The following is a 19,177-nucleotide window of genomic DNA, read 5'->3' on the forward strand; positions in this document are numbered from 1 at the left end:
TGCGAGGCATGTTGCACAATCAAGCGTGGTGTAAGAAGGCTCCAAACAACAACAGGTAAGCTAGTCTCAACGTATAGGACAACTCCCTTTAATAAAGCTGGCTGCTGAGATAAATTTTCTGGTGAGGCGCACAGCTGCTTGGTCTTCTAATGATACACAGCAAAAATAAGTGTAATAAAATAAAGGTCCTGCAAACGCAAGCCTCATAATTTGCCACCCCTAACACTGGTTAGCGTATACTCTTGCCATGCCAAAGAAGCATGGTAGACTGGAGGTGACACACAAGGTTTCTGAAAAATTAAGCCGTTTCTTAACAGATATTAAAATGCAAATACGGATAACTTTCATTAAAACTTACTCAAATGGAACAACCAATTTATTCAAACTGACATTTTGGCTCTCTTGACATGAAGCATGTTGAATAGAACAATGTTTCAGTTAAAAGTACAGTAGATTCCAGTTAGGATGAACTCAGCTAAGAGGACCTCACGGATAACCAAGATCAACAATGTTCCATCATTTAATTGTTTTCCCATAGCAATCAATGTAGAAGAAGTCTGCATGAGACGAGCTGTCTCATGTATATTTCGGTTAAGGTCAACTTTCAAAGCGACTGCGAACTGAGCCGACCCTGAACAATGGCACTCACGGTGTGTTACACAGATACCCTGCTGTCACCCCTTCAATTTGTGCTCAAAACAGGATGGGAACAAAAAATCAGAAGAAAAAATTGGTAAAAGTTATGTCAGTAAAACCGGACATAGTGCAAAGGCACGAGAATGCAAGTTTCGGCTGTACATGTGGCGCCATCTGGGAGCCTCTGCATGAAATGGCGTATACTTCCATGGTTTTAACAAGTGAAAGCACCCACCACGGTTGGGTGAGTGGCTAAGATACTGGGCTATGGGTTCGAACACGATTGGGTTGAATCCACTATGATGTCCTTTCCTTTAGTTTTGGTGTGAAAGAACTACAAGAGGTCACATGGTCAGTCATTGTTCAGTCATAGGCTCCATTACTTGTTTGTTGGCTGGCACACTTGAAATATGCGTCAGGGCGACTCGGCATGTTGGAGCCGCTATGTCGGACTGAATTTGAGTAGCCTAAGCGAAGCCGTGTGATTGTGACCTCACAAAACAGCTCAGCCAATCAAGAGTGGCCACACAAACAAGATCGGACAAGATTCTTGTTCTGTGGCAGTGAGCGTATTTGTGCTTTCGCACTAAAACACACACAAATAGCAGCCGTTGTGGGATATAGTGAGGAAAATCAGACAGTGAAAGAAAGAAAATTTGTGGCTGCTATTCATTCTTAAAAAATGAAGGACACCCAAAAGAATTAATTTGAACCATTTTCTTTTTCAACACTGGGCCCTATGGGAAACCTACCAATGGCATAAATCTGTTCACCTAATCCAAGAATTCGTCCTAACTGAGTTCGTTTTTACAGAAGTCTAGTGTATATTGAGCTCCTACTTCACAGGTCATTCAATACACTGAACCACATGCTACACCTCTGTAAGTAGCACTTTTACCAAATGGTATAACGAGTGCTGTTAAGCTGTGAAGAAGTGAATAAGGGTAATTTCAACACCACACTACTGTAATGTGGTGGAGTGAACCGATGTAACTAAAGCCTAGTAGCGGCCCTAACCTAGTGTGCTCGCTGACAAAGGCGCTGAGGAAACATACTGTGCCCAATTTAATGACCAATTTTTCTATTTATAGTGTACTGATAGCAGGATTAGACGAACATCTTACGATAAGCGGTGGCGAGTTCTGAAAAAGCTTCCGCTACAGCTTTGATGTGAAGCGGATTAAGCCCAGCAACTCTTACAAAGCGGTGCACCGCCAGCACTCTGGCTGGTAGCACATCACTAAAAGAAGAGCGCCACTAGCACAGTGGTAATGTATTCTTGGTTCTCAGTTGCACATAAGTTAATCTATGCCATTTTTTTTTTGTACATCAAACTATGGTTATTTAAAATCATTTCACAACCCCCTCTTAATTTCGATACACATATCTGGTCCCATTGTACACTGGTTCAAGGCTGGATAAATGTGACGCGAGTCTGGATAAACTACCGCAGATTGATAAAATGGTGGCAATGCATGTTGACAATCAGCGGAAGCACGCCAATGACACCACTAAGTTTCAACTCACAGGCTTGTTGGCGAGCTTAGATGCTGTGTCTTCAATGGTGCGTTTGACAGACTTCTTCTGCGTGCCCTCTCTGGTAGGACGTGGCGGTTTTGGGCAATTTGGAGCAAGTTTGGCTGTCAGAAAAAGTAAACAAAGATAAGTGCATCTGCATCGCATTTCCTAATTTCACAGCAAGTTTCTCCCGAAACCCACAAATCAGCTGTTCAAACAGGCAGCTCTGGCTGCACTATGGAGAAGAAGGCAAGGCTTTTAATACAGCTTAAGCAAGCAAAACTGCACATGAAGAATTTATTGAGGAGGTGAGAGAAGGTCATCCCCAAGTGAGAAGTTTTACATCATAAAGTTATGCTGAACCCCATATTTTTCAATAAAAAAAAAATATATGCTTGAGGAAAAAACTGGATCCAGACAATGCAAACTAATCTAGTATTCTGCCTTGGCTTCCTAATTTCATCTAGCAAAGAGGGCATTAGCCTGCTTCATACTCAACTTCCTACTTAAACAGCACACAACACTAACCTTTAGGGTTCCAAGCTTCATCTCGCTTCGACCGCCCTCGAGGTTTGAACACCCGAAGTTCATCATCTGATGCTTCCAGTCCCGGGTACACTGGAATACATGAAAGACAGATGCAGCTTGTTAAACAAGCAAGCAACTGGCACAATAAAGGAATGTGCCAACTGTAACATACAATGATCCAGCTGAACAGAACAAAGGTAAAGTATGAAGCATACAGTGCCATTGCTAGATAGTACATTCTGCCTAATTCTTTACAGCCGTCACATACTAACATTGGACACTGCTTAGCACTGGCCAAATAAGGCTCACCGCAAGTGGTGGAGGTGCGGCGCACAGCTTCGGAAACATTCCTGGAGTAATAAAGCAATACTATCGCAACAGACATACTGGCCTTTTTCCAGTGGGACTAGCGACCTTGACTACTCTGCTCAGCATAAGAGAGTCAGCACCCACAAGTGACGAGACAACACAGTGAAGACCAACGACGTCATCTTCAACAACTCCATCATCACCAACCCATGCCTCCACAACCATGCAAATATTGGAATGTCGTCAGCACTCAGGGTTACCTTCACTCTGATATTTTGCTGCACTGTTATGTACGCAGAACATGAGACTTGTTTTTCATTCCTATATCCATCACAAAATTGTACTTGTCCCACTATGCATAAGCCTACTGTAAACATTACAAATTGCCAACAGTAAAACAAATTACTACACTCCTCCTGTGGAAAACAATCAAGTACAGAAAAAAAAAGACATTTCCTTGTCAAAATAAGGGAAAGCATGAATTCAGTTTCCCACTAAATTCCTGTGTCAAGCAAGCAATCATTGGACTAGATATGCTATCTAGGTGTTGAATACATTTAGAACTTGATGTAAGCAACCTCTGTGCAACCTCTGTGTAGCGAATTCCTCGATATTATGAAGTTTCTAGATTCAGACAATACCCCACTGGAGCGTGTGTATTTGAGGTCTCTATGTAACAAAGCAGTTGCAGACGCTACCCTTGGCATAGCGAATTTCTTATGCCCTAGTGTTAGCTAGTGCTGAGTTACTTGAAACAGGGAAGCACTAAGCAAGTTTCCCGACGATAAAATGATAACTGACATGGCAGGAACGTTTACGCCCACAAAGAGCATCTGCTCAAGTGTCAGTCTACTCCTGCGAAGCCAGTGGTCACCCTGTGCATGGGTCTGGAGCAAAAAGAAACCAGCGAACACTCTTTTTAAATACCAAGCTATGTAATGAAATACTACAACGCAGTAACTTGACAATCAAGAAATATTTTTGTCATGGCAAAAGCTCTGAAAGATGTACTAACGCCTATATTCTGTCATCTCTGTTTTAAGTGGTGATTTCTATGACAAGATGACCTTTCGTAGGCTAAGGGTACCAACACACTAGCGTGAGAATGCATGCGGCGCGCTGCCAGCGGAAGTCACGTAACAGCGCTGACCTCGACTTGTGTTGACTGCATAAGCAGAGGCTCGATTCTTTTTTCGGCCAGGACTGCATTCCAGCTTCTCGTTGCCCCTCGTCATCTACCGCGACTATCGCATTTGCTCCGCAGCACACCGCTCAAGCATTCTAAACAAGCGTACTGGCCTGTGTACATTTTTCCCGACGTGAATGTTAAGCGGACGCTTATGTCCAGTATGAAAACAATTCACCTGCGAGACCAAATGCTTTGCTGGTGATCGCTCATCGGTTAATATTCACTTAAAAGGGTAATAACTGAACAGCCTCTAGAAACTGCTCCATAATGTTCTTTCACTGAGGCTGAGTTTTCAACGGGGAGACACAAAAGGAGAAGGCTTGCTTTGCTGTGGCTGGCACGAAACGCTTGACTGTAGTCTCGCCGCCGCCATTGCTGGAAGTTAACTTTCGTAGAAGCCATGAGGTGGCAATACTGACACGTCGCTGAGCCAGCGTCTCTCATTGGCTCTTCCTGATGGGCGGCACATGGCAAGCTGCCGAAAACAGGCTCCTCGACCCAATCGGTCCGCGGCACATCTAGCTGCCGTTGCGGCAGGATTCACGACAAGCTGCTTGGTGCCGACGGCATGCCGCGCGTTTTCCCGCCAATGTGTCCATACTTTAAGGCAGAGAGTGTGATGGAGCCTGCTTACCATAGTCGTCGTCTGCGTGGCACTCCTTAAGAAGGCTCTCCTCGAGGTCTTCCTCCTCACCGGGGCGGAACCGTGAGGAGGCCGGCCCAAAAGCCATGGGCCGCTTGAGCGACGAAGAAGGAGTCGAGCCCATCCTGCGCGGTCCGCTCAGTCCCAGGGCCAGGCCCGTGCTCAGCGGACCCCCCTCGAGCAGCTCCTGAGCAGTGGGGCCCATGGGGCCACCTCCATCACACGGCCCAAATGTAAACGCACTCTTAGACATAGACAGCATGCCTTGGATGGCATCACGCGTGGACGGAGACGCTCGTCCTCCCCTGAAGTGGTCAAAGAGAGCACAACACGGAGCAATGAACAAGAGCAGTGGAAACACTTATATGAGTACCACTGTGCACTTGAAATCCATCTACGAAAAGCACCACACCGCCGTTTCTATGTTTATAGTCCGTGGGTTGTAGCCATCATCATCAGCATATCTAGTGCCAGCTCCTAGCGCCACCACAAAGCTGTGGTTTAATATGCAATAGCCAGCAAGCCTCGCCGCCTGTGGCTTGCCTTTTTACTTTGTGTTGTGTGTCGTTTGCGGGTCAGTCATTCGTGCCATTTGCGCGTGCGAGAAGGCGTTTTTTTTTGTTGCGGATTATATTATTGCGAAGTTTGTGTGAGATCTGACTATGTTTGCAGCTAGCAAAGGTGCCAAGAAGATAAAGAGAGCAGCTTTTGCTGCAAGAAATCGACACAGGGAAAAAGCAAATCGGCCTCTTCAAATCAACCGTTGCTATCATTCTGAAAGACCGAGACAAGATTTTTTAAAACTTCAGGGAACACTGAAGATGAGGTCATATCGAAGGAGGAATAACTTCATAACTCGGATATATATATTTTTTTTTGTGCGTGGACAAAGTCTGTACTTTCATCACTCGGTGCAACCACGCATTCGATGAGGTACCCCGCCGAGGTGGCGCAGTGGTTACGGCGCTCGACTACTGTTCCCAAGGATGCGGGATCGAATCCCGGCCTCGGCGGCCGCTTTTTGATGGAGGCGAAAAGCAAGGCGCCCGTGTGCTGTGCGATGTCAGTGCACGTTAAAGAACCCCAGGTGGTCAAAATTTCCGGAGTCATTCACTACGGTGTCTCATAGCCTGAGTCGCTTTGGGACGCTAAACCCAACAAAACCAAAACCAAAACCAAGCATTCGATGAGGTGTTGCACAAAGTGGGAGGTGTATGTGCTGTAGTGGTGTAATGTAGTGTGTGGTCTTGTGTGCTGCACGTGGCAGAAGAAAATAACTGATTTCTTTACATAAATCAGCTTTAAAGTTAGTGCAACATTTTAATTAGTGATTTTGCTTGTCTACACACATGCCTACTGCCAAGGTACGCCATTTTTATACCTAGGTTTAACCACTGGCTTATATAACCACAGATTTTTCATTACAACAATATTTCAAAATAACAAACAATTTCTTACAATTCCACGCAATTCGCTATATCGGGATTTGACTGTATTGAAATGGATTTGTGCACAAACGACAATTCCATTTTTGACATGAGGAGCTGCATGCATGGGCACCAGCATGCGACACTCAATAACCGTAGCTCAGCCGAACCTGTTGCGAAACCTAGTCATCTCCATGTGCAGGTCGACTATCCCAGTTTTGCAAGGCTGGCAGATTGGCCAATGTTGGTTAGCCATTTGAAGGTTAGCAGTGCAAAACGAGAGACGCGCACAAGAGATAAGCACTTGCATCCAGCCCTTGTCGTGTCATTCTGCACTGTTAACTTCTAAGTTCCTTACTTACTGGATGGCCATTACTGCAAAAGGTCAACATTAATCTACACATGCAGCTACAGGAATCATGGCGAGAAAGGGCATCAGCACGAGAAGCGTAACAGTCTCCCCTGGGCAAAGCTTATCTTGGACCTCCCCAAAAATAAGCGGCCGCCGTGTGGACGTTCGCTCCCCCAATTTCAGATGACCGGTTTCGCGAAAGTTCAAAGTAGTTTCTTCAACGTGCTCTCTATTTCAGATAATATAACCTTGTGTGTAAATAAAATTCGTAGTTTTGATGCCTATTGTGCCATTCAACCTATTTTGAGTGTCAAACATATTGAAAATATTCACTTTGAAATAATTAGAAAAAAAAAATTACTATTCACTTAGAATCGAAAGCTACTGCATGTATAAGACTATTTAAAGGTGTAAGAATATTGAAATTTTCAAATACGAATACAGAAAAAAAAAAAGCTTTCAAAAATATCAGACATCTGACCAGTGAAAAGAAAAAAAACCATAGCAAATACTACTGTTCATTTGTTTATTTCAGAATTAACACAGTATTTCAAAATATAAATCTAGAACTGCGCAGATGTGCATACCCTACAGCAAAATCAAGTATAAATTTGGTACAGGATTCTGCACAACTTTTTTTTTTGTACACGAAGGACCTGCATGAAACTAGGTGGAGCTGTCTTATCGCTGCTGAATACAAATACTCTCGTTAATTCAGTCTTAAAGGGACCAGAAAAAATGTAGGAATTAACCAAAAGCTCGCATTATCGAATGGGCCTAAGAAACTGCCACCAACTATTTGCATCACAGTGCATTACATTTATCTGATGAACACCTGCACGATGCTTGTCATGAAACCAAAGTGAGGACAGCATTTTTTTTCCTAACTTCGCCAAGTGCTTCCCTTAACGCACACTGTTGGGAAGGCTCTATTCACAAAATTCCCCGTCACGTTTCGAAGATGCTTCACTGCACGGTCCACGTGGACAAGCATTGCTATGAAGCGCAAAGTGCGGTGAAACTGCGGCAAATTCAAAAATTTTCTATTCGGAAAAATTTACAATAGTATCAGTTTTTCAAATAAAACAAATAAAACAAAAACATATTCAATTTGTATTCTAAACTTTGAATATCCGACACATCCCCACTACTCAGTACCTAAACAGCCTGTTAAGTGAGTATAGAGAAAACTGAAGGATATGAGAAAAACAGATGATAGAAAAGTCACCCGACAAGAAGCAATTATCTCTAGACTGAGCTCACCCAAGCTCTTCTTCGAGACTAACTCTCGTGCTGTCGGTGTCCAAGGCAATGCTAGATGCCAGCAAGAGGTCGTCGATGGTTCCATTCTTAGGGACATCAGCTGCATCTTCACTACTAGCCGGTTTGGTGGTGACCACGGGTGTGCCACCAGCCTTGGTGGAAGCTGGACTTCCTTTGTCTGGCTTGGACTTGCCATTGACTGCGGTAGAGGGTGGTGCAAATTGAGAACGAGGGCAAAACAAACCATTCATGCACTGCAGTTGCAAACTGGGAGTAACGTCCCGAAGCAGTCACTTCTGGTAATAGTTGATCACTACCAGCCAGTGCTCCGCAGCCGCCAGCAAGAATAATGCCATTATCATGATAAGCCAAGAGAACTGCACGTTTGACAAACGCGAAGTGTGCTTCAGCTCCATTTTAGTGTGCTGGCACAACAGCTTCCATTCAGCCATTTAGCAGCTGTGTGAGGTTTGAAGCCTCCTTTTCGTGAGCCCGCCTCGGACAGGTGGCAGTTAGCAGGTGACATGTCCGGGAACCGATAGGTCAGCAATTTTAGTGATGTCACAAGACCACGTGTTGTGGCCGAATCAGCAGAAGCTGGCAACTCGGGCAGCACTTTTGCGATTGAAATTAAGACCACCAGGACCCTTCGATCGTGAGTCGGACACGCTACTTCTAGGCCATGTAGGCACGTCCATACAGCTTGGTTAAAATGGGCCTATATCTGTATTAGGTGGTATACTAAATAATGCAGGAGATCATGACTGCACGTTAATAAGTATGAGCAACCTTAATCCTAAACTGAAGTGAAAACAAAAGCGCTAGCAAAACAAAAGCGCTAGCATATCTAATTCACATCTGGCCTAACCATGCTGAATTCTTCTTAATTTTTGTAGCTGAATGCAGACTTGGCAAACGCAGCTGACGACACAGGGAACTATGCATTCAACTGAACTCTCAGAAATATAATGGCATAGGCTACCTTCGTGTGGACAGAGGACATATATTTAAGTGTCGTAATCAAAAACCTGGGTATCTCGTTCTTATATTTTGCAAAACTTGCATAGTCCCTCATAACTCTTTGCAAGACAGTTTTATGGCCATCAGCTATCTCAGTCACATCCCCACCCTTCCATTAAAAAATCCTATCATATTTCCTTGAATGCAATGATGTCAACACACTGTGCAGTCACATGATCAGTTATCCCCTATTACATTGCTCAATTGTTGTCAAGGGGCCATTTGATCAATGAGCCATATAAGGTGCATTTTTTTGTCACATTCTCTGTGCCATATTCTCCTTATATAAATGGCTCACCCTAAATGCTCACTGAATTGTTTTTTTTTTTTACTTTTATATAAGACTTTTGGTGAGAACTCTCTAGCTTCTCACAAAAATGACCCACACAAGTCCAACAGCCCACAGTCAAACTCACATGACAGCCGCAGTTTGAGGGAACCTTGCTTGCTGTCCTGGGAATCCACGACAGATGAGGTAGAGCCGGCTGCAGCAGCTGCTGCCGCAGCAGCCGCAAAGTTGCCCATGGAGGCATTATTGCTGAACGTGGAAATGGGCGGCAATGCTGGTGTGGCGGGAACAGCTACGGCTCGTTGGTATGAGCGGCGCGGCTGTGGAGGCGGATTCTCATCCACCACCAAGCCGTCATCATCCGAGTCGTTGAAGTCATAAACTGACTCCTTGTGAAGCGGTGCCACAGGTGGAGGAGGTGGGGGCGCTGCTGGGGCTGGCTTCTCCTGTTTCACACTGAAAAAGGGAAGAGCTTGGAACACAGCTACAGTGACACAAAAAAAATAAAAAGTAACAAAATCCGTACACAATAGACTCACTCCACACCTAACGGTGACAGAACCCACAATTTGTGAACACAATGTGGGCAAGATGCAGCCTGCTGCAAGCACAATATTTTTCAAACCTGTTGCATCCAATGCAATCGAAAATGCTGGTTTCACACTAAGAGCAGTATCAAATTCTGCGCAAAAATTAAAAAAGACTTATAGAAAAGTCTAAAAAATGAAATGCAGATGACGCCTGCATCCACTCCATCTTACAATTTCAAGTAACCTGCTGTGCTTTTTTTTTTTTTTTTTTTTTTTTTTGTCTGATCCAATGTTAAGGGGAATCCCTCAAGCTGGGGTACATTTGTAATAATGGAGTAGTTACTCATTAACATCGCATCTCCCCCATACCCCCCCAAGTGCAGCTATACGGCTCTCAGAAACTTTGCAGCTAAAGAAAAATTATTCGTTGTCCAGGCGCTGCACTCGGGACCACCGCATGTCCAGGGCCCTACTCTACAAGATAACCAGGTCGGCTAGCACATCAAGCTGCAGGGCGAGAGTGAACTGGTCAATAACTAGCAATGGGAATCTTGCTGGCGCAATTTTACGAGTTCGGCGCGTTCGTTCCAATGAAGTGCGATGACAGCTTCTGAATTCAACGCTCCTGAAACGCTGCGTTGTTGCGACGAATTCACTCGGCGCGGCCATAAAGTGCGTGTGACGAGAGCTCGCTAAAGCACCTCGATAACGTACAGAACGCGGTGCCGAAAAGCTGTGCTACTGTTGCGCCGACGATGAACGCGTATAATTAGGCCGTTTTGCACCGCCGTAAACTCGTGAACGACACCAGCGGTCCGCGCGGCAGTTAGGCTACGGCTGGTTTCATTTGTCTGCAGAATGGCCATCACTTTAGGCAAACGTGCAAAGCATCGCGTCGCTTTGTTTCTACGTAAACGGACGACAGCGAGCGAAACGTTTTTCGCGTTAACGGAGACGTCGCGGAACGACATTCCGCAGGTGTTCGTTGCAAGACCTTGCCGGGGCCCCAACGCACACAATCTCTGCACTGCAGCGTTCACTTACCGCATCTCATCGTACCGCAGTATCTCGTACCGCAATGCTTCGTAACGCAATGCTTTGTAACGCCACCCGCGAATGTCGAAAGGCACTACTCTTGCCATCAAGTCAGTGGACTGTCCACGATGACTCAGGGTCGCGCAAAGAAAGCGATTTCGGCGTTCTTGGAAGACAGCGACTCCACTGGCGAAGGAGGGTTCGAAGGAAGGAAACGCGCAGTGACTGCATCACGCGAAACCGAACGCCCGAACAGTAATGTGAGAAGGGACAGAAGAAACGTGTCATGCAGGGGAAGCTACGAGCACGAGTTTTCAATAGTGCGCAAGCACTAGTGGAATTTTCTCAGCATGCGTTCGCGAGCTCTGGAAGACACGGCTGCATGCTCGCAGCCTCCACCAGTTTCGAGACGAGTATCGCGATGGTTCGGTGAGTGCGCATTAAACTCGGTATCATCGGCGGCTGCGCATCGGTGAAGGCGAAACGCAAAAAAGCACCGTGTGCTGCGCAGTTTCAGAGCACGGAGAAAGTTCCCACGAAGTCAAATTAATCCGGAGCCTTCCACTAAGCTCCACTCCCATCTCTGTGTCTCTCTCTTTACATTCGCACCTTCCTTCTCGCCCGCGGTCCACTCGCGGGTCCATCAGCGTTCGACATGTCACATGCGTCGGCGCCCCTTTGACTGTTCACGAAGCTACTAGTGAAATTAGTTACTTGGAACTTGATAGAAAAGAGAATGGCGACATATTTGAGCATGATTCTTAACATTCTTTAATGATTCGTTAGTCGCGGTGCCTCGGCTAGCTCGTCGCACAGCGCGAGCCGGGCGACGTCTGTGATGCGGACGCTCGTGCCATGCCAAGGGCGGCTTTTAGATAAAATCTTCTCGTCAGGCCATCCTTCGTCGGGTGCCGTGGTCGGGAGCCTGCTGGCGCTGGTGTGTTGCACACGTCAGCCCTATCAACATCAGCTGCTAGACGATACAAGGACTTAGCACTCTGTGCCGGCGTCGCGCTTTCGTCACCGCGACTGGGTCACATATTAAGCCACACTAATGATGTTCAGTTGTAACACATCAAGATGATGCGGCGGCGCAGATGCCGGAAACGCCGCGAGGCACTGCAGGCTGTACTGTCAGGTACTGCAAGCCACACATCCATATGAGGTGCTTTGGGCCCGTTTGGGGGAAAGTTCAAAGTTCAAAGGAGCACTGAGGCAACCCAGCATGTCTTAATATATCCTGTGCTCATAAGGAACTGCAGCTGATCAGAAGCACTGTGTCCTCTCTTGTGCGAAAAGCTGCATCTTGAACTGTCCTGATAAGCTGTGTGCTTTATGTGCTGGGGAAACCTTACAAGAAACCTGGAGCCCACGTGCGACAAACCGCTACAAAAGGCACGGACACTCACAGTTCCGGGAAAGCAGCTTACTCTTCTACATTAAATGGTAAGAATGTTTTTGTTTTTGTTTTTTTTTTGTACCAACTGCTTTGCAAGTGCCGAGACAAATTAAGGCTGCAAACAATTAAAATCGGCACAGTTTGCAAAGGCAATGGCAGGAAGGGACTAGCAATGGATGATCTTGCAGTGATCTGACAAAGCCCACTCCTTCTGAACTATTATAATAAATGGATCTTTCAGAAAAGCAACTATAGTCTAGCCCACTTATAACAGCCACAGCCAGAACGAATGCTCATAACGATGCAGGGTGGTGCTACTACCAAAATATGCATCCCCAAATGAAAGTTCGAAGTCTGATTTATAGGGTTTTGTGTCCCAAAGTGACTCAGGCTATGGAGATGCCGTAGTGGAGGGCTCCAAAATTTGGGTCACCTGGGGTTCTTTGGTGTGCGCTGACAATGCACAGAACACGAGCACCTTGCTTTACACCTCCGATGAAAAGTGGCCGATGAAAAGTGGCCACCGCTGCCCGGATTCGATCCAGCATCTCTGGACACAGTAGTCGAGCGCCCTAACCATTGCACCACCGCGGCCGCGGGGCAAAATTCAAAGTGGTATTACAAGTGGAACCACTTGCAGCAATGTTGTTCCTGTTGAAAACTCCTTTTATGTGAGTGGCAGGTGGCCCCTCAAGTGGTTCCACTCAGTAAAACCTTGGTTTGTAAACTGGTCTACTTGAAGACCACTTTTGTTTAAGTGATCTCAGTTTGTACCTTAGTGGTTCCACTTGAGAACCACTTTTTAGTCTAGTTGTACCAGTTGATCTCTCAAATGGTTATGCTTGATAACCAGTTCAGAGCAAATGGACAGGCTTGAAAATCACTTGGGTATAAGCGGGCTTAGTTTAAAGCCTACTTGCAATAATATATGAATATTTGCATTTTCAGCAACAAGGTAGCACTAACATGGTTCTTATAATAAAAGCTGTTTGCAGTTTAACCTACTAAATTATATTCACCATTTGCATAATCACCAAAGACAAAAATGTATGAAGTAGCTTCACTCAATGTGCAAAGCGTCAGTGGTACTTTAAGTCTGTTCCGAAAACATGTTCGGAAATGCTCCAATTGCAAATTCTAATGGAAATCAGGTCTCCCAAGCAGTTCCACTTGGTAACCACTTTAGCACAAGTGGTCTCATTTGGTTTGCAAAGTGGTTTGAATCACTGTGGACAGAAATATGTGAAATCAATAGGCAAGCATCACTGGCACCTTTATGAGAGTCTCCTAAAAAGGATATTTATAAATGGGAGCAAAAGTTGTTTAGTGGATGCATGCTAATTTTGTTGATGATATTAGTGTCTGACTTGTTTCTTGTGTGTGATATATGCTTCCATGCTCAAAGAGAAAGCATTCGAAAGAGGTGCATCTGCAGCAACTTGACCCTGTTACATCTGGTGAAGGAACTGAGTAGGTTTCGAAGTGTTGTGTCTTTTCGATTTGGTTGGAGGTCTCTTACAACTATGTTCTAGTCTGCTATATTTGCTTTCCCTTAAATTAAATCATAAATGGTATAAGTGGTTCTCATTACATCAAACTATTTGGTATTGGTTTATATAGAAATGGGCATCACTTCAAAGTGGTCCATAAAACTAATCCCGCTGGCAAGTGTAACCACTTGACCACTTATAAGTGTAGTTTCACTTGCAAGTGCAACCAGTTCTATAAACCACTTTGAAACCAGCCTCTTTCTTGTGTGCGTCTTTCTGGCAGATTAATTCTTCCTTCATGCAAGTGCCCCGACCAGCCCAACAACATGTCCTACTAAACCACTTTGAAGTGGTCCCACTTTAAATTTTCAACAGGTAATGGCCCTGCATCCAGGATACAAAAAACAACCAAGATCATGCACCCATGTTAGGGCAAACGAGGAGGTGTTAAACTCAACCCCATAATTGCAAAACGTGTGCTTCCCACTGCCAAGATGCCCGAAAAGCATTTCCCAGCTTCCATGACACCCCCACACCCCTCACTGTTAAAATACTATGGTATCCCAAAAAGAAAGCAATAAAAAAAAAAAAAAGGGAAGGGGGGCAAAAGTTAGTCACAGGGTGTACTTCTGAGATGTACGAAAGCATTCACACGTGTATTCCTAGCCCCAACCATTGAAGAGGAGGTAGCAAATATGTTTAGAACTCTCAATACTAACAGCACTGATGATGATGATATGCTACAAAACAAACCAGTAAAACAAGTAAACAAAACTTTCCTGTTTTTATGTACTTTTAACATTCCCTATGTTGCCAAGCTCCTTGACCAAAAGATGACAGGCGGTTTGGCTCTGCAAACCGTCCAAATGTTCTGCTTCTTCTTCGTCGTCTTCATCTTTTTATTTCAGACAATTCAATACAGATTGGCTCAGGAGGCAATAAAACGCTCGGAAAAAGCCTGACTAGGCTATGCCACCCTGATGGCGTTGGAAGTACATGTTTACTGATATATTCTTTTGGGTCTGTATATGATGTGTAGCCATAAGTAAATACAGTAAGAGGCACATTTTGTTTTTGTTTTTTTCGGTACACATCTGATCTTTCCTGTAAAGATGAGAAAAACTCAATTGAGGTGTTATCCCCTTATACAAAGCAGCTTCTTTGATACTTCCATGTTTAAGAACTTTCTGTCCTAATTTTTTTGCTGGTCCAACAAATTATTTTGGGGGTGGGCCTGGCTGACTTTCAATATGAGTCAACTCATTTTTCAAATTGTGAAAAGTTAACTTTGGGGATTGGCCACCCAAATTTCAGATGTGGGCCGCCCTATTCCACAGTCAGACCAAACTATATCTCACCTTTGGTTTGGTTTGATTCATGGGGTTTCGCCCCAAAGCGACTCAGGATATGAGACACCGTAGTAGAGTTAGGAATCAGCTAGTTTTGACCACCTGGGGCTCTTTAACATGCACGGACATTGCACAACATACGAGTGCCTCGCTTTTCGCCTCCAGCGGCAAGCAGCCGCTACGGCCGGCATTCGATCCTGCATCTTTGGGCACAGCAGTCGAGCGCCCCAACTACTGCACCACCACCACCGCCGAGCCATATTATCGAAGAACAAGCGGTTAGTATATCTTTATTAGTTTTGAAATGATAATTTTCCTAAGCTGACACACTTAATTACTTATTACGACAGCTATAACTTTTATTCTATTTGTGCTGAGGCAATGAAACTTAGAATATACTTGTAATAAGGCGAAGGCAAGCCATCCCTGAAACTTTTATCGAAATTGGTGCAACAGTTCAAAAGTTGACCCTTTAGCCCTTCATCCCCCCTTAAAGGTCTACAGACACCAAATTTTGTTGGCATCTTTCTGTTTGTTGATGGTGCATAAGGCATTCCTGTATATGGATTACCACGCAGGTTTTGCCTATGACCGCTAAGTAATATTTAACTGAATTTTCTTGCCAGTTTCGGTTTTGATTTTTGCAGCCGAGAGATGGTCACACGCGGCATGGAAAAACAGCGATATAATCGCCGACTCTTCACTTGTTTTAATTCCTGTCCTTGAGGCAGGCTCCCTTTAGCGTTCTTGTGAATTAAAACGACACAGGAACGATTTATATCACTATTTTATTCATTCCTCACGTGAACTAGGCTTGACTTTGACGTTGCAGCCATCACTCAACTGCTGAAACCGAAACTGGTGAGAAAAGAAATGCAATTATCAGTTATTCAGCGGCCGTAGGCGAATATCATGAGGCGATTCATGTACTATGCCTTACACATCATTGCAGAAGATAAAACGCGAATTAAAAAATGAAGCGTCTATACTCCTTTAAGAGGGCAATGCGATACTGGTGTGTTTGGATCGACTGCGCATAAATGGAAGTTGAGGGACTCTCAACGACATGCAAGCAATGCACAGCACGAGTGTGGCAGCAATTCATGTCGTGTGACCGGCTGTGGCGATCGCTACGCGGTTCCATAATAGCTTCTCGCAATAAATACAGTCGACAAATTTTTCGGATTCGCAAGGGTTCGTGAAAATGTCCAAAAAAACAAATTTTATTAAAAAATAATTTACTTTACATAAATTTCTAATTGGTGCTATGGTGGAGAAAAGAGTGAACAGCTAAGTGCACAATATGATGCGTTCGATGGCTGCAGTGCCGTCGGCACGTCGCGGGCAAATATGTGGACGAAGTCCGGATACGCAACCGAACCTGCTAGTGCGAGTCCACTGAACCACCGCAGTTTGAGAATGCTTCGGTTCGGTTCGGTTTGTGGGGTTTAACGTCCCAAAGCGACTCAGACTATGAGAGACGCCGTAGTGGAGGACTGCGGAAATTTCGACCACCTGGGGATCTTTAACGTGCGCTGACATCGCACAGCACACGGACGCCTCTTCGTTTCGCCTCCATTGAAACGCAGCCGCCGAGGTCGGGTTCGAACCCGGGTATTCCGGACAGTAGTCGGGCGTCTTACCACTGCACCACCCCGGCGGGGCAAGAATGCTTCACCTCAGAGTCTAAATAATCCATGCGGTGAAGCATCTTCAAAACGAAGCGGGGCCATCTGTGAGGAGGCGCCACTACTACTGTGTCGCACTGCGAAAGGATCCCCGTTTCTGATATTCACTCCTTTGTAGCTTGAATTTCACTTTATGCAATCACATTTTCGACTTTCGACACCCTCAGAGCATAAATTCATTTAATAAGTTCCACTATACCGCATGTTGCACAAGTATACCCCGTACATAGACTGCTTCTCTCAACTAAACCACTTAATCTTTAAGAGCTCTAATTTTGCACACAAATTGCGTTTCCTCAGCAGTATTGTTTTATACCGTATTAATTTTGCAGTACTTGCCTCTCATTCTACCATAAAAAGCCGGTTATTAGCATTGTCTGCGACGACAGTGAAGCAGAACAAGCCGCTGTCCCAACAGTGGCGCCACCTCATTGTGTTCAGAGCTTGTAAAGGTGCACTGCGATACAATAAAACCTTTTAAAATTTAGTGCAGTTTTGGCCGAACTAAATTTTGAGATTATTGATAAAGTGATTGGTAAAGCTCTCAAAACCTTCTGCGAAACAGTTCCGCCCGCCCAACTTCCTTAGACGAATCTCTATGTTTGTGCTGCTGCAAACAAAACAAGATGGCCTTACCAATGGCATCGCTGGGACAGCAACTTGCTTTGCTCCGCCTTTGCGACAGATGATGCGAACATCTGCCTTCTGATCGAATGAGTCGAGCACCCCGCACAAATCTGATATACCATATTTACTCGAATCTAAGCACCCCCTTCTTTTCCCGGTCGCAATGCCCAAAATGAGAGGTGGAAAGGGCGCTTAGATTCAAAAATATACCCTCTCTCTCTGTTCTGGTGTCGATATTTTGACGAGACGAGAACGTGAGAAATAACTATTCGGCAAACATCTTCCGCAAATGAGATTGCAGTTCGTTGCAACTTCAGTTTGGGGCAGCCCCCTTCAAACTCATTCCGACTTCCGTTACGAATGCCAAACAGCCAATACCAAACAAAGCAAAGCGGGCCTGTGATGCCTGCGAAACCTACAGAGATTCACTGAATGCCTTTGATTCCAGGTCCACGTGACAACACCTTAATAGAGCAATCAAGGTAGCTTTCGGCTGGCTTTTGGCGTTCTGTGCCACCAGCTGCCGCGTAGCGTCAGAACGCAGCAACAGAAGAAGCTGGAAATCATGCCGCATGCACCGCACCACCTTGCGTCTCCAATACTGTGTGAGCAAGCACACTGGTAGCCTTGTCTACGATTTCTTCATCGCAAACTTCTTTCCGAATTTTTTTTCTTTTACGAAGTTAGAGTGGGGGGGGGGGGGGGGGGGGGGGTAGTGCTTATAATCACGAAAATGTGGTAGAATACTTCCCACCAAATGCCATATCTGTGCGAAATTTGAGCTCCAAGGATTCAATGATTTGCTAGATTTTAGTGTTTCGCAAATGAGAGTCGGCAAAACCCACAAGCACAAAAAAAGGTCACGCGATAGCTCTCGTCTGACTAGACAGTTTTGTAGGGCTAAAAGCACGGAGATTCAAAACCAACTTTAGTTTCTCTACAGCACCATAGTAACTCACAGCACAAGAAACACAGGAGGAGTGTGGAAACAGAGCGTGTGTGCAAAGAAGAGAGGGGGGTGGAGCATTTACAGCCGTTGTTGATGCTGGCACCGGTGAAATTCGAGCTCAGGGCTGCACTGCAAAGTGTCTGGGCTGTCTGACAAGCGAGAGGCACGGTGTTGGGAGAAGTCAAATCCCTTCTGGCAGCATGCATACCGCTGCTGATGCGTCGCCTCTTCCCCACATTCTCTGCTGGTCGTGGCGCGCAGACTTATCAAGTGCGCATTTTTAGAGGCCATTTAGCCTTAATCCCAATTCCGCGACCTGTTCCCAGAACTGAAGCAGCTGTTCCCACAAGATCCCCCTCTCCCCAGTTTAAGGGGTCCCCCTACCACTTCCATTGGTCCACAAAGGGTCCCACGCATCCATGGCTGAAAACCACAGAGCTAGACGCATTCCATGAGATGCATACAATTGCGCAACACGCGGTACTTATTATATAGAGGCTTGGCTATTGGAAGCGATGCCGTGGCAAATGAGGTCTGAAAAAATTAGCTGTGGTTTAGCTGGTGATTAAACCTGGAGTTACGCGAAAGCAATCTGCATGGCTACGCTTAGGTTCGCCTTCTAAGTAAAGACATGGCCTTTGCGCACAGTAGCTTACTCTATGGTTTCAGCTTTATTTATGCCATAGAAATATCGCTTCACATACGAGCACCTTTGCCTCTCGTCGTTGACCATTCTCATTTGGGTGTAGACTTCTAGAGGTATGACATCATCTCAAACTCCGAACACACCGCCGTCACAACGTTAGAACAAACCTTCTGTCCTAGCAACTCGTTGTTGTTCGCCTCTACCAACTGCCGAGTTATCTGTCTTCTTCTTTTCCTTCTTAATTTTGGTCTTCTCTTTTTTCTTCTTTTTCTTGATGCGAAGCAGCAACA

The 19,177-nt window shown here is 45.3% G+C and overlaps 1 protein-coding gene across 1 annotated transcript in view; it reads right to left on the reverse strand.

The window, feature by feature from the left end:
• LOC146207601 (histone lysine demethylase PHF8-like) overlaps positions 1 to 19,177 on the reverse strand; it is a 45,789-nt gene that overhangs the window by 3,787 nt on the left and 22,825 nt on the right. The window contains exons 13-17 of the mRNA XM_084588983.1: positions 9,302 to 9,630; positions 7,866 to 8,064; positions 4,815 to 5,128; positions 2,683 to 2,772; positions 2,164 to 2,276 (exon numbers count right to left, since the gene is read on the reverse strand). Coding sequence (XP_084445109.1) covers positions 2,164 to 2,276; positions 2,683 to 2,772; positions 4,815 to 5,128; positions 7,866 to 8,064; positions 9,302 to 9,630 — 1,045 coding nt within the window. The remainder of the gene's footprint in view (positions 1 to 2,163; positions 2,277 to 2,682; positions 2,773 to 4,814; positions 5,129 to 7,865; positions 8,065 to 9,301; positions 9,631 to 19,177) is intronic.

Source organism: Amblyomma maculatum, chromosome 1 (assembly GCF_055883805.1).
Source record: "Amblyomma maculatum isolate TAMU_Amacu chromosome 1, ASM5588380v1, whole genome shotgun sequence".
Lineage (NCBI taxonomy): Eukaryota > Metazoa > Arthropoda > Arachnida > Ixodida > Ixodidae > Amblyomma > Amblyomma maculatum.